This window comes from Condylostylus longicornis, unplaced genomic scaffold (assembly GCF_029603195.1).
Source record: "Condylostylus longicornis isolate FDR11 unplaced genomic scaffold, ASM2960319v2 ptg000038l, whole genome shotgun sequence".
Lineage (NCBI taxonomy): Eukaryota > Metazoa > Arthropoda > Insecta > Diptera > Dolichopodidae > Condylostylus > Condylostylus longicornis.
Window position 1 is genome coordinate 8,465,605 of NW_026578007.1, and position 16,170 is coordinate 8,481,774.

The 16,170-nt window shown below is 23.3% G+C and overlaps 2 protein-coding genes and 1 long non-coding RNA gene across 3 annotated transcripts; 2 read left to right on the top strand and 1 right to left on the bottom strand.

The window, feature by feature from the left end:
- The first annotated feature begins 836 nt into the window (after window positions 1–836).
- On the top strand, window positions 837–2,959 carry LOC129609120 (transcription initiation factor TFIID subunit 6). The gene is made up of 5 exons (XM_055521000.1): window positions 837–1,002; window positions 1,070–1,854; window positions 1,920–2,089; window positions 2,185–2,460; window positions 2,579–2,959. Exons 1-5 carry the CDS (start codon window positions 933–935, stop codon window positions 2,781–2,783), a joined length of 1,506 nt encoding a protein of 501 aa, XP_055376975.1. The 5' UTR covers window positions 837–932; the 3' UTR covers window positions 2,784–2,959.
- A 3,899-nt stretch (window positions 2,960–6,858) lies between these two features.
- LOC129609265 (protein rhomboid) lies at window positions 6,859–10,576 on the bottom strand. The gene is made up of 4 exons (XM_055521200.1): window positions 10,230–10,576; window positions 7,511–8,294; window positions 7,236–7,382; window positions 6,859–7,169 (listed from the first exon to the last, which is right to left on the bottom strand). Exons 1-4 carry the CDS (start codon window positions 10,434–10,436, stop codon window positions 6,859–6,861), a joined length of 1,449 nt encoding a protein of 482 aa, XP_055377175.1. The 5' UTR covers window positions 10,437–10,576.
- Window positions 10,577–13,867: 3,291 nt separating this feature from the next.
- Window positions 13,868–14,544, top strand: LOC129609330 (uncharacterized). The gene is made up of 3 exons (XR_008696944.1): window positions 13,868–14,004; window positions 14,072–14,285; window positions 14,416–14,544. It is a non-coding gene; the product is annotated as an uncharacterized LOC129609330 (long non-coding RNA).
- The last annotated feature ends 1,626 nt before the right edge of the window (window positions 14,545–16,170 follow it).

The following is a 16,170-nucleotide window of genomic DNA, read 5'->3' on the forward strand; positions in this document are numbered from 1 at the left end:
AAACGTAACAAGTCAACTACTTGTTCGTTTAATATTAAAAATGCTAAATTTTTTTAGCAAGAAAAAAATCTTTGGATCTGTAGTTCTCTAGAATCTAACAGAATCTAAAAAAAATAAGAAAAAAATCATTTTATTTCCATTTTATTTAATTTGTAGATCTTTTCAGTTTTATAAAAATAAATATTAACACAATTTTTAAAAAAACCTACGAAGTCAGATAAATCTACGAAGAATATAATTGCTGTTATTTGTTATATTATATGTGGAACATATTAAAACCGAAAATAGCATTTCGTTTTTAATACGTTCCACATGAATTTCATAAAGTTTTTGCTAATTTGTTCAGGGAAAAAAGGATTTAACTCTATTTGACAACAAGAATTGGAAAAAATTCTGATATAATGAATCATTGGAAACTCCTAAAATGTTTAATATATGTATTAAGTCTCTTCACTAGCCGAAATATATTTTAATTTAAATAATTTATTAAAAGTAACTTTTAAATCAAGTTATTCTAAAACTAGCCTCGAGTTATATTATTTATCAAAATTTGACCGAGTTATTTTGTAAATATTTTCTCGTGAAGGCACTTGCTGTAATAATCACAAGAGTTCATATAAGATTACGGAATCTTGCTTACAATATATTATATATTTTAGCAAACATGTAGAAATACATAATTTAAAAACTTTACATTGAACATTGTGCAGCGAAATTCTAAGTTATATTACGTAAACATTTGAGAATATCTGTGTCCCACTTGCATCTAAACTTTTTAAGAATGGCAGCACTGTATTTGTTTCGACTTATGTGTACCAATTTTTCGTCAGTTTTGATAGGCTGTCATTTTTATTAAATTTTTGTTTATGTTTCTCTTTTATATGTTTTAAATTAAAAAAATTAAATAAAAATATTTATAATATTATAAAAATATGAGTGATCTTATGTTATATGGAACAACGCTTTCTGCAGAATCTATAAAAGTTATCGCTGAGAGTATAGGTAAGTTCAAAAAAAAACATATATTTTTGGAAGAATCAATTAACCGCTCAAAAATTGCAATTTTTAGGTGTTGGTTCATTACCTGATGATGCCGCAAAAGAATTAGCTGAAGATGTATCATATAAATTAAAACAAATAGTTCAAGATGCAGCCAAATTTATGCATCATGCGAAAAGACAAAAATTGTCAATAAGTGATATAGATCATTCGTTAAGAGTTCGTAATATTGAACCACAGTATGGATTCACATGTACTGATTTTATTCCTTTTCGATTTGCTTCTGGTGGTGGTCGTGAGTTACACTTCACAGAGGAAAAAGAAATAGATTTAGCTGAAATAATTCATGGAGCTCCGCCAAAAGTACCCTTAGATATATCATTAAGAGCACATTGGTTATGTGTTGATGGTATACAACCAACTGTACCGGAAAATCCACCACCGTTATCAAGAGAACTTCAAGCACTCGAGTCAGTGAATCCTGTTGTAAAATTAGAACAAGGTTTGACTAAAGATGCTGCTAGTAAACCGGCTATAGGAAAATTACACAAATTAAAAAATGTTGAGACTGTTCACGTTAAACAACTTGCCACACACGAATTATCTGTGGAACAACAACTTTATTACAAAGAAATAACTGAAGCTTGTGTTGGAGCAGACGAACCTAGACGTGGCGAAGCTTTACAATCGTTAGCTTCAGATCCTGGTTTACACGAAATGTTACCTCGTATGTGTACATTTATAGCGGAAGGTGTAAAAGTTAATGTTGTTCAAAATAATTTAGCTCTCCTTATATATTTGATGCGAATGGTTAAAGCACTTTTAGACAATCCATCTTTGTACTTAGAAAAATATGTGAGTAAAAATTGTTAATTTAATAATTTAAATGCGATAATTTAAATTTCTTATTTTATATATAGTTACATGAACTTATACCATCAGTTTCAACTTGTATAGTATCAAAACAATTATGTATGAGACCTGAATTAGATAATCATTGGGCACTGAGAGATTTTGCAGCTCGATTGATGGCCCAAATTTGCAAAAATTTCAATACTTCAACGAATAATTTGCAAACTCGTGTTACAAGGTACGTATATAATGCAATTTTATCTGAAAAATTAAAGAACTTAAATGTATTAAATGTATAGGATAAAATAATGTATAATTTTCATTTTATCATAGAATATTTAGTACTGCGTTGCAAAATGATAAAACGCATCTTTCATCACTATATGGAGCAATAGCAGGTCTTTCAGAATTAGGTGGTGAAGTTATTAAAGTATTTATAATACCTAGACTGAAATTTATATCTGAGAGAATAGAATCACATCTTCAAGGTCCCACTTCTAGTAATACAGATAAAATTGCAGCAGGTCATATCAGAGCTATGTTACAAAAGTGTTGTGCACCCGTATTAAAAACTATGCGTAATCAGCCAGATTTAGTAGACGATTACAAGTATGAAAAATAAATACATATTTATCATTTATTCTTTATGATATTTGATTTGTTTTACAAATTACATCTCAAGTTTTCATAAGAATTTTAATACATAAATAATGTATAAATGTTTTAGGCGAGACTATGGTTACATTGGACCAACTTTGCATCAAGCTGTAGCTAAAGCTAGAAATGCACCAACGCCTGCCACAACAACCACTGGCAATAATATTACCACAACAACAACAGTATCAATTGTTAATACAACAATTGCAACTGCAGCAACGACAGCAAGTCGAGCGCAAATATTACAAACAACTCCACGTATCACTAGTTTATAGTACACTTCAGGAAATATATATTTTTTTTATTTATAAAATAATGCAATAAAATTGAAAATACTATTCAATTCATTTTTAAAATAAATGTAAATTAAGAAATTATTAAAGAACGTGCGATTAAGTCAATTTGAAGTGTTACTTCAAATCTTAGCATGCACTTTATATGTAAAAAGCACTGTTCTATTAAGAAAAAATAAAGAAAAATAAAAAAGAAACAATGTATTTTACAGTATTGTTTATTGCATAATTAATTTTTATTTTTTTATCGCGCTTCAGTGCATTTAATTTGCTATAATTTATGAAGCTATATTAAATTTCTTTAGTAGTATGATTAAGATAAATTAAATAATTAAAAGAATTCTGCTTTATGTTTGCTATTCAAAATTATTTGATCATCTTGTAGCATAAACGTAAGAGTATTATAAAGATTTCAATAAGAGTTGCTAAACGTAAAATCTGTTAAGAATTAATGGTAAAAGCAGAATTTCTGAACTTAATTTAAATTCAACATAAAATAATGTTGAATATTACTTCATTATTTTATTATTTCAATAAATCTTGCCACTCAATATTATTTGGAAAGATATGAATGCATCTTTACCATATTTTTACCAATAATTTTCAATTAAAAGTAGAGTTGTCATTACAATTTGAGGAAAGATAAAAATATGGGAATTTAAAAAATTGAAGAATGAGGTAAAAAGAATTGAAAATGGATAAATTCAATTGGAAGTGAAAATACGCAGCAGATCGAAGATTACTTCAAAAATATTTTAGATATTTTTTAGAAATATTTTAGATAAGGGTTTTTTCAATTTATGCACATCGGACATGGTATTCAAAATATTTAAAATAAAAATTTGAAGCCATAAATTCAATTCAAAATTTGCACTACGAAAATTTTATGTAACGCTAATTAAAATGAAGAAATGGTTATTTTTTTAAAATAACTTATAATTTATATGAAATAAAAGTAGTTTTGTTAATATTCAATAATTTTTTCGATTTTATTTTTCGTAAATTATAGTGATAATCTTTTATTAATTTGTCTTATAGCTTGTTTTTTACACCGATTGGCAGTGATAAATTAAAAAAATGCTTAACACTCATTTTTTTTCAAAGTCTTGTTTTAATTACAAAATTTTTTTGTTAGAATTTAATTTTTTTTTCTTACAAAACTATTAATTTTTAGAAATTTCTTTTATAATTAATAAATTTTCTTGATATTTTTTTAAACTTTTTCCTAATTAATAAATTTGTGTAATTTTTATTTTTATTTTTTGTGTTATGTGATTAGTTTGCAGTTAATGGTGAGTGTCCCTTTTAAAGGGTTTTTCTTAATTTATGTATTTGTGTTGAGATTGATGTGTTTTGTAAAAATGTGTGAATTTTATTAAAATGCTAAAGAGTGAGATTTTTTGTTTATTTTCTGTAAAAGTATAATTTTATATTTATTTCAATTACATTTTTTATCACTACAAATATAATAAGGCAATTATTTTGTTGTTATTTAAAAATTTTTATATTTCATTTTTAATTTTAATTATTTTAATTTAAGTTTTTAGAGTTTATTTAAAGAGATTTTAGAAAAAAAATTAATTACCTCAGAAATTTTACTTGCTATTTTAGTTTCATATCATAAATTGATTTTCAAATTTAATTTATTTTTTGGATATTTTGATTTTACAAGAATTTTTTTATTCAATTTGTACTTCTTTCTTTTAGAGAAAATGTGTATTATATCGTATTATAGAGTTCATTTACCGAGATTTCACAATTATCGAAATTAATTTTAAAATCATTTAGTATAAAACTAATATGATTAATAAAAACAGCTACTGTGAATTATAAAATAAAAAAAATCTGTTCATAAAAATTAAAAAAATCAGTAAAGAGCTAAAAAAATTTTTTACGATCTTTTTTATATTTGTGAAAACATTTTTGTGCTTCATCAATAAATCAATATCTTTGAAGCAAAATTGAAAATGAAAATTGCGATTAAATTTAAATTTTTATTATATATTGTAATGGAAATTTAAAAATTGTTGGAATATCATTAAACTTTTGATCATTTTTGATCAGAATTCGAAACTTTATAAAATTTACTTAGGTATATCTTAATAAAATTTATATATAACTGTTCAAATAAAGCTTACCCATTTTATAATTTTGAATTTTATTAAAATAAGAAATAATTTTCTTCGAAATTTTAGTTTTATTTAGAATTTCTAAAGTAAGCTCATTAATTTAAAAGTTCAATATCCAATTATATAATTGATCAATATCAATTAAGCGAACCAAACAAAAAAAAATAATTAAAAGTAAATTAAAATTCAAAATATAAAATTAAAAAAACTAATACATTTTGTTACTCGTAAGCTTTCAATTTATAAAAAATATCAAAATTTAATAATAAAAAAAAACTAAAATTAATTGTTCAATTTTTTTCGCTAAACCTTGCTTTTTCTTTAAAACATAATTTTACGGAAATTTTTATAATTACTCTGAAAAAATTAAAAATTATTTCGATGGAATGTTTAAATAAAAAATAATTTAATTAAATTTTTTTACATGAATATAAAATATGTAAAAATGAAAAATATTTAAATAAATAATATTATTTTTGGTTTTTATTGTATATTTTTTATATATTTTGTTTCTTCACATTCTTTTTATTTTTTGTTTCTTTTTTGGAATGAATAACTTAATTAGCTTCAGTCTTATAATAATATAGATACTTAATAGTGCTTCAAAATCATTAATATAACTAAAATTAACAAAAATAATGAATGAAGTGTATAATATATGAAATTAAATAATGTACTTAAAAAATAAATACGTTGCATATAATTAAATATCATAATAATTAGATAAATAGTTCTTGTTTTAGGTTTGTTAATTAGATATAATAATTTTAATTATTCCAAAGATGAAATTTCGTTTTTATCTTGTAAGATAATAGCTAATTAATTATAAATAGTTTTCAGATCTTTTAAGAATATCCTAACATAATGAAAACTTCTAAAATATTTTTAGAATTTTTAAAAATTATTGTTTCTGATTTCATTAAAAAAAAAAAAACAAAACAAGGAAGTTATACAATATAAATTAATAAATTTCTTTAAATTAAAAAAAAATTAAGCTTATATATTTTAGGCCTTTTTTTGTTTTTTTTTTTTTTCACAAAATTTCGAATAGTTAAATTAATTTGCAATGTAAGTATATAAATACTGTTTTAATTAATTTATAAGCAATTCACTTAAAATTTAATTAAATATACTAGAACACAATAATTTTCACAATTTATGTTTTGATTTCATTTTGCATTTGATATAAAACGTTATTTGTTTTCGATATAAAATTAGAAAAATTAAAAAAACAAAATTAAAATGATTAAAAAAATTAGATAACAAAATTTTCGTTTACTTGAAAAACTAAACAGAAAACAAAACAAAAATAAGAAATATAAATAAACAAATTACTTAAACTATAAGATAACATATATGCATATTCAAAAATAACTTAAAAGTAAAGAAATTTTGAACTAAAGTTCATTCTTGCGAATAATACATAATATTTTTAATTAATTGGCAATAAATTTGTAATAAATATTATATTTGATTTCCTTCATTTTTAGCATTTTCACATTATTGAAAAGAGCACATTCGATTATTGAATTATGATAAAATTTTATATTTTATCATTATTTTCAATTTATATTTATTATAATATATAAGAATATATATAAGAAGATTACTATTATAAAAGGAAATTATGAGATTTATTCAAAAAAATGCAATATTTGTAATAATATTACATTTTATCGAATGAGATTATAAAAATAATAATTACGTGACAAAAATGCAGCTTTGGTAGTTTAGTTAACTTTATGTAGTTTATACAATTAAAACTGATTTTTTTTCCTTTAATTTTTATACCTACACTATATGATTTAATATTATTTTATAACTTAATAAATTTCAATCAAAATATTAGAAACTTGCTTTGGTAAAGTATAAATATAAAATATTTATATATAAATAAATAAACAAAAAAAAAATTGAAATATTTTTGGTTATATTCCAAGATCATCAGATAAACGTTCACCAAATTCAAATTTTCTTTTATCTTCTAAACTTTGTATGTTTTCAGTATTTTTAATGGTATTAAAAAACAAAACAAAAATTATAAATCCAATATAAACGCCTAAGGTTATCCAACATAGTGATTGATCATGTAATCTCTGCTCAAAATTTTTCAAAACTAATAAACCAATTGTTAGTCCAGCTAATGCACCCATTAAATGCGCAACATATGATACTGATGGCCCAAGAGATGCTTCAGCTGCATAACGTGCATAAATTGCAAATCCTACATCACAAGAAGCTTAAAAAAAAAGAAAATTATTTATGTTACAAGTATAATATACATATATTTATTTATTTTACATACCAATTATGAATATGACCGCTAATCGAAATATTCCGTATCTCATACTATTGTAGTTTAACATAACATTTGCTAAATGTGCAGCTAAGAGTGCATATACTCCACCACTAGCTCCTACTAAACACACATCTGGATCAAATATACTTGTACCTAAAATTAATATGGATAAACAAAAAAAAATTTAAACCCAATATTTGTGAATGGTAATTATATATTTAAATAAAAAAAGGTTAAAATTATGTATTTAATATAATACATTGCCTGTGTTTTGCTTTTACCTAGAGACCCAGCTAATACACCAGAAAGATATATACAAGCTATTCTGCCGCTTCCATGTACCATTTCTAAAGGTAGTCCGAATAATAATTGTATACCCAGATTAAATCCTAAATGAAACCATCCGGCATGAACAACCATGTAAAATATAAATCTCCATACTTCATGACGTTTATCTGGACGATATATAAATATTGAATCAATTGGTATTGGACCAATTGGATCTGTGGTATATTCAGATGTTAATGTGTGATATATAAAAAATCCCAATTCAATTAATGTTATTAATATAATAAATATTGGTGGTGGACAACATGAATATTTATCAGCATAATATCTACGATCACGTTCGTCTGGTAATATTTCAAAAGCTATTGTTTTAACCATCTTTTTGAAAAATGGTGGTTCTTCTAAAATTAAATGGAAATCGTTTTCAGATGATATTTCTCGATCACGATGATGTACAGCACACTTAAAGCTACGTGTACGTTTACCGCTCATAACATTTACAAATTCTTGAAAAGATACATATCCAGATCCTTTTGGTAATTTTGATTTCATTGCACGTTCATGTAAAAGTTCACGTTTATTAATAGGCACTTGTGAAAGGAATTCTGGGGATTTAAGAGCGGCTATAAATGTGTCAACTGGAATTTCTCCAAATCCTTCTGGATCAAATTTATCAAATAATATTCTCCATTTATCTTTAAGTAATTCTCTTCGTAATTCAGATTCATCAAAATCAGAATTTAGGTCTGTATGATCCGTATCATATATTGCCTCCCCCTAAGAAAAAAAAAAAGCAATCAAAAATTATGAAGCATGTTAAAATTTTGTATATTATGTATTTGGTTTCATACATTTAACTGTTCTCTTGAAACAGGCAAAAAAAATTCGTGCTTCTAGTTAAAAATCAATTATTTTTTATGAAAATTGAATAAAAATGCACAAAAACGAAATTAAATTTAAATATTTAATTGTCGTGCTTCTTTAAACTGAAAAAATTTATATTTTCTTAGTTACAATATTCCTTTCTTCATTTAAATCCTAATAAAAACTTATGAATGCTTCTGTCTAGCAATGTTACAATTTTCTTATTTTGTTTTTGTCTAAAATACGAACTATCTTGTATATCTTATTCTTTCCGTCATTAATGACATTGTCAGACTTAAAATTTCAAATTGTCAACAATTCTTGCTTTCGTTTACATAGCAAATTTATTTATTTAAAGCAGACTGCTTGATACAACTGCGTTTTCGTTTTTTCCTGTGTATTTCGAGTATGCGATTTTTTATTAATTTAGAATAATCTAAAAGTTGCGTTTTAGTTTTTTCTTTTCGGTAGGTGTTAGAAGAAGAATAGCTTCGGGACTAGTTATTTTCTCTCGAGAGGTGATTCCTTGGAGTTTTGTAGAAAAAAAAAATTTTGAAAGAGTTGCGAGTGGAAATATCGTACAAAAATATTTTTGGTAAAAATATTACTCTCCTGTGGTTTTTTTTTTATACTGTTCCCATTCATATTCTTCTTTCGTATGTTTCTATCTCTAGTCAGGGAAAACTCCTGTGTTAAAAATGAACATTAAGCATTGAAATAAAATTAAATTAGAATAAACACATGCTCTACTAATCGTTAACTTAATCTTGTCGTTCGCATGATATATTCGCAAGTGCAGGTTCAATTATTAAACATCATCCATTACTAATATTAGTACTTCATATCTATACATGACAAAGGCTTGTGTTCAGTCTGTGATACAACGAAATTAAACACCCGATAATATCTATTTGTTTTTTTTTTTAAATATGTGATAGTTTTCAGTTTTAAAACTCAACTCGGAACTTTTGATTTTAAATCGAAGGGGCAACAAAATATTTTACTGTAATTTCATTGCAATTCATAAATTTTTTTTTTAGTTTATTGTGTAAACGCTATAAATATGCGTCATTTCACTTAAGGAAAAAGGAAACAAAATAAACGGAAATCAAAGAAACCGTAAAAAGTTTCCAAATAACGATAGATTTATTAAAACGATATTAATAATATGGCTGATTATACTCGTATTATTATAAAAACAAAAATTTGGAATAATTTCTTTGGATTAATTTCAATCAATCTTTCATTTAAAAAAAATTATAATAGATTAAAATTAATCAAAAATTAACTGTACTAAGTCGACTGTAATAAAGTACATGAAAATATTTTTCGTTTATGTAGTATGTGTTAGGTCAACTGGCATAAACAAATAATAAGGAATTTCTACCATCGAATTAAAGGTTATGTTAAACAATTTTGGTGCTAATATTTGTTTCCAATAGATATATTAATATATAATGTGAACATATCTATATTTCTGTGTATACACATACACAAAAATATATTTATACCGATATACATACATCCATATATACATATAAAATCAAAATTATAGAACAATATTGCATAAAATTCTTATACATGCGTACTTTACATTTCAAGTAGTATGAGGAATATTTGTATTCAGGCGCATTTTAATATAAATACTATAGCAATTTTATAATTTTTAAGGGTTAAGGAAGGACTTAAGGGGTTTTTTTTTATCAAAATGTACGTATATATTTATGTATAAGAGATTTTTCTGTTTACCCTTTAATAATATATTAATTTTATGTTTATGGTACATAATATACATTTCACTAATCTATATTGGTATTATTGTATAGTTAAGAATTAAGTAATTATTACCTGTGATATGGTTCCAATGCTACCTAAACTACCAGCAATTGTTGAAATTTCATTATAATTTAATTCTTCAATTCTTATATGTGATGAAGTTATTTGACTTTGATGATATTGATTTGATGTACTATGATGTCTACTATCAATATATAAATTATTTTCATCTGGTGGATTGTCACTTGTTCCACTACATTGTTCTAAACCTGGCCACATACCTTATATAATATTTTTTTATTTTAAAAATTATTTGATTCATCATACTGTCCAAAAAAAACAAAAAATTTATAATTTTAAATTTATCATGATCTACCTAGGTAATATATAAGGTGTTCGAGAGAAAATAATTATGTAAAAAAATTTATTTGAAATTTGAGTTTTTCACAATAATAAATTCACGCCATAGTATAAAACCATGCTCAACTTATATAACACATATCTATATATATTTATATATGTAAAAGTATACGTATTATATATTTAAATAAATATAGTGTGCAATTTCATGCTGATTATCTTATTTATTTTCATATTACTACACGTTTGTATTTATTTCCTGCATATTTTTTTCTTTAAATAATAATTAAAACAATTTGTTTTATCATTTATATTCACACATTTCATAAATTATTAATTTCTATTACTAAATATTGGCTTCCTGTTTTTTTTAATATTAATTATTATGAACGGATTTTTTTAAAAATTCTTAATTATAATTAATCCTTAAAATCCTTTTATATTATTTATATATATTATTCTATTAGACTTTAATGAATGGAATGAATTTTTCTTTTTCATTTACTTACTAAACAAAATAAAAAAAAATTAAATGTTGGACAAAATATGCCTAACAATAACTAATGTTGTTAAAGTTTAAAAGTGATTTTAGAAGCTATAACAACAATATTTCAAGTGCGCAGGAGTTGAAAATGAAAATTAAATGAAAAAAAAAAATATTGTACTTAACATAATGTTTTTCACTTCCTTTTATTATTGTTTTCATTTTGTTTTCGCTTTTTAATAATGTCAAAACGTAAAGTTTTTTCACCCCTTCTTATTTTGATTAAAAAAAAAAAAAATTGCTTTCATGTTTTTTATTTACAAGGAAAAATTTGTAATTATATTCTAACAGGCGAATTTCTGTCCGTCCTTCATTATGTCTTATTAAGATTTATGATTCCGCATCTTATTTTCTTCACAACGCAGTAATTGTAAAAGAAGAACCAAAGCGGTGTACGACAATGGCAGATGATTTCTGTTGATAACTCAGCAGAACAGCAGAACGGCAGAACAGTAGAACGGCGAAATCAACTGTTTGTATTATTTTTCATATAGGGTTCTGAATCATAAAAAAAAAGTTGTACAATTTTGTCAGAATCGAAAAAAAAAAAAAAAATTCAATTCAAATTTTAATGCAATGAATCCGAATGTATATTTCAATTAAAATTTTAATAGATGCAATTCCGAAGTAACCCATAATGTCACACACACAGGGAAACAGACGATGCTACCGTCAGCGGTATAATAGGATTTTCGGTAACTCTATAGTATGAATTTTGACATTTCGCGAAAGAGAATCACTCTTGTTCTCTTTTCAATTTAAGAAAGAATGCTGAATTAAAATTGTCATTTCTGAATTAGAACTTTTCATTCCTCAAATTTCTCAAAATTAGAGATCTCGCATTTTTAAAATTTTGAAATTTCGTCAAAATTTGCCAAAATCCATAAAACAAAACTAGTTTATCGAAATTAGTTTGTTAACATTGGTTATATTAGAAATTAAAAAAATTAAAATTCTAATTGGATTTAAATTTGAAGTCCTAACATGAGTTACCCTTGTGCCTTCATTTTTAATAATACATACATATTATGTACATATAGTTAAAATTTTATATTAAAAGTGATACTGTAATTTAAATAACGGTAATTTTCTTCTCATACTTAAATGGCTTTTGTCCGTTGTGGTTTCCTTTTAACTAATAAAATAAAATACACGTAATTATAGTCATGCATTTGAATCATATATATGTAGGTATAAAAGAGAAATATACATGTTTCAATTTTTCTTTTTTAAAGGAATTTTTTATTTTTATTAAAGCTATGAGCTTTGAAAAGGTTTTGAAATTTGGAAAAAGAAGAAAACTACTTTTCTATATGAAAAATCTTATTTGTCTTTGCCTTGTAACATTTTCTTAAGAATAATTGTAAAAAATAAAATTTAAAACAACAGAATAAAAAAATTACTATTACTAAATTACTAAAATAAAAGATACACCGTAGAGAAATATGCAATAATTTGAGTTATAAGGTTCGTCCTTCCATAAATATTTTTTGTCGAATAATAAATTGAAACTGTTTTTTTGTAAAACAAACACAATAGTTATTTGGCTCAAAAATTTGTTGAACATCCTTGGTATACAGGTGCATTTTTTTTATTTCAATATTAAAAGGTCAAATATGCGAACTTATATAGAATTTGTGGTTTATGTCCCTTGTTTGAACAATATAACGTTAATAAATGTATGTGAATAAAATTGTATACATATAGAATACACATCTATATAGTTCTACTTATGTATGCGCACATGCATATACACGTAAATAACGATTTATTTAAAAAAAATATGTTTTAATATTTAAAATAGCGAAGCAGAATTTCAAGTGAAAATTGTCATGTTCAATATCGACGGATTTTGTTTCCCGCTTCAAACATTTGGGGCTAATTAGTACACGCATTAGTTAAATACATCTCCATATGTTGAATAAGATCTATAATATTATTGATTTACAAATGCAAACGTTTTTTAACCAAAATTCGAATTTTATGTTAAAACAAAATTAAAAGATAAATATAAAATCAGATCATTTAAAATTAAAAATTTAGAAAAAAAATTGATGCTACACATACGTTACATTAGTTTGAATTCGCGTTTGGCTTTGTAGTTCTGACTTGGACAGATCTTATTATTTAAAACTGCGCTGCAATAGAACTACTAGCAGCGCTGCTAACAAAAACGCTGGTGTCAAAAAGTTTGATTTATATTCTTTATTAACTGAGTTCTCTACTAATTGATGTTATAAATATAAAAGCAGAAAACAGTTTTATGCTGTCCATTTGACAGAAGATCTTTTACAGTTCTAAAAACAAAAACGGAATGCTTTATGCAATAAACTACAAAACGTGTTGCCATGCCATTGCAAATTTTTCTTAGAACTACAATAGCGAATTCAACATCAAGTAGATCACATGAAAAAATTCATATATAATGAAAGATTGCAATCAACAATTTTTGATTGAAAAACAAATTGTAATATGAATGAAGTTAAAATTAAATTTCATCTGTTGACTTATTATTTAAGTCAACAGATGAATATTTTAAATTTGAAATTTTTATTTAATTATCAAAAAATTTTTATTATTTTCCATAAACAATTGTTTTTATGAATGGCAACACTGTTTATGTTAAATACATGACGCACTATTATTCGAATAGTTTTGTTAGGTTTTACTTTATTATGTCAAATGTTTAAAATATTTATTTTAAATAATAAATGCAGTAGCCTAATGTATAATTATTTCTAATTCAAAATATTATTATTAATAAGGTGAAAATGCATATAATTATTTACAACTTTATTAGGAAAACTAAGTAAGATTTTTACTAAATAAGGTTTACTGGATGAAATATGTATATGTATGAACATTAATTTAAAAGAAAAGGTGAAATTAAAGATATAGAAAAATACATAATGTTAAAGAAAAAACAAAGGAAAAAGAATAGTGGTGAATATTTTTTCCAAATTCCTAAGGAATTAACTACTATAACATTTATTTTTTTATTTTTATATAGAAAGGAAGTAGCCTCAACATGTAAGCGAATTTTGAAAGTAACCTTTATTATGTTATATATGTTATTTGATATATGTATACAAGCGAATGTGAAAAATTATAACTTAATTGAAATCAAAGACACGATGGCAGAAAAATGTTACAAATATGCTTGGTATTTTGCAAACATTTTAGATAAATTCAGGCCTGATCGTCCGTTTCGCTTCACTCGGCAGGTGAGAAGAAAGTAACTGTTATATATATTTATGATGTAATTTTCGAGTGAGAAGACTTATTCGGTATTGCGTATTTTGTTTTTTTTTTTAAATGTACTTATACAAAATTAATTCACTTTCTTTTTAAAAGTGAGTCGTTCAGTCGATAATTTGAGAAAAAATGCAAAAATTCAATTCGAAAAAATATCAATTAGAAAAAAGGAGAATTCTGATTTGAAAATGAAAAAAAGGTCAGGAAAAAAAGCGAAATACACGATTAGGCTGTCAATGTAAGTACATATACGAAAATTATAAAAAATATTCGATTTGATTAATGTTTCCTTTTTTTTTATTTTAGAGAAAGTTTTAATATAAAAATATGTTATTAATGAATTTTGGCGTGAGATAAGTGGTTTGAAATTGTATCTCCTAGTGTAAGTCTTCTTCAAATTTTATTAATCTAATAACAATATTTTTTAGACGAATAATTTCTTTTTTAAAAATTCTTTAATTAAAAAATTTTGATTTAAATTAAAAAAACACAAACCCGAGTAATAAAATGAACCAACTTTTTATTTTTATTATTATATTTAAATTTTTATGATAATTTACAAGTACACATGTACATAAAATGAAAAATATTTTTAATAAATTTCTAAATTAATGTAAAATTTTTTTTTTACAATATTATGTAAGTAATAATTCTTTACTTTTTTATAATAATTTTGTTCTTCTTTATTTGACTTTCTAAAATAATAAATTTTATTTGTTTGTTCGATTTAATTTAACAATTTTTTTTTTAATTAATTTAATTTTTCTAATTTCATTTTCATTATATAACATTTTTATTGAAATTTTATAATGTAGGTATTACAATTTATATGTAGGTATTTGTATTTAATACATTTTAATATAATTTTTTTTCTTAATTTTTAAGATGATGTTTTTATTTTTTAAATTTTTACAATATACTCTATACAATATTTATAATAATTTGTTAATTCTAATTCCGATAAATGGGTATTGGTATGTATTTTATATGCATTTGTTTATTATATAATTATGTATACTATATGTTCATTAGCTTTTGAGATCCTACTATATGTATATGTACTGTTATTTTAAAAATTACTCTTATTTTGACATTTCTAAGCTAAATAGTAACAGGCATGAATTCTATTAAAATTTAATTATAGTGTTGTAATATGTAACAAGAATTTTAATCTGATAATACTCAAGTATTGTAAAATTGTATTTTTTTTACTTTTGGAGAAAAATTAATTAGAAGTGACTAATTTAAATCAAGTAGAATAAAAGAAAAGATTGTATGTAGACTTAATATCAATTTGATTTATTCAGGAATTAAAATTTTAATTGCCAAGTTGATATTAGTAAGCCAAGTTAATAATAATTATATTGTTGTAAGCCAAGTTCATATTAGACCTGCATTTTCGTAGACACAAAAAAAAATCATATCAATGATAAAAAATAATTGCTATATTAAATAAATTTAATTAAAATTTTATTCATTTTAGGTATGTACAGCAATATTTTAAATGGACATTTTGAAAGCGAATCGTATAAATGTTTATTTATTTAAATTTAATTCCCAATAATGTTCCTATAAAGTTTAATAAGATTCAATTGTTTGTAAAGTATGAAAAATTTTAGATTTAAAATGATTTTTTTTTTTCGTGTTATATTTGATAATATACAATTTAAATTAAGAAATAAATTATTATATTTTTAAAAATATTGTTTTTTTTTTCTAAATGAAAAATTTTAAATATTGTATAGATGATAATACATACATATATAGAGTTTTTTTTGATTTTAGATTAAAAAAAAATAATTTTAAATAGAGCAACATCAATATATATAAATGTTTTTAAAATACTCATTTTGT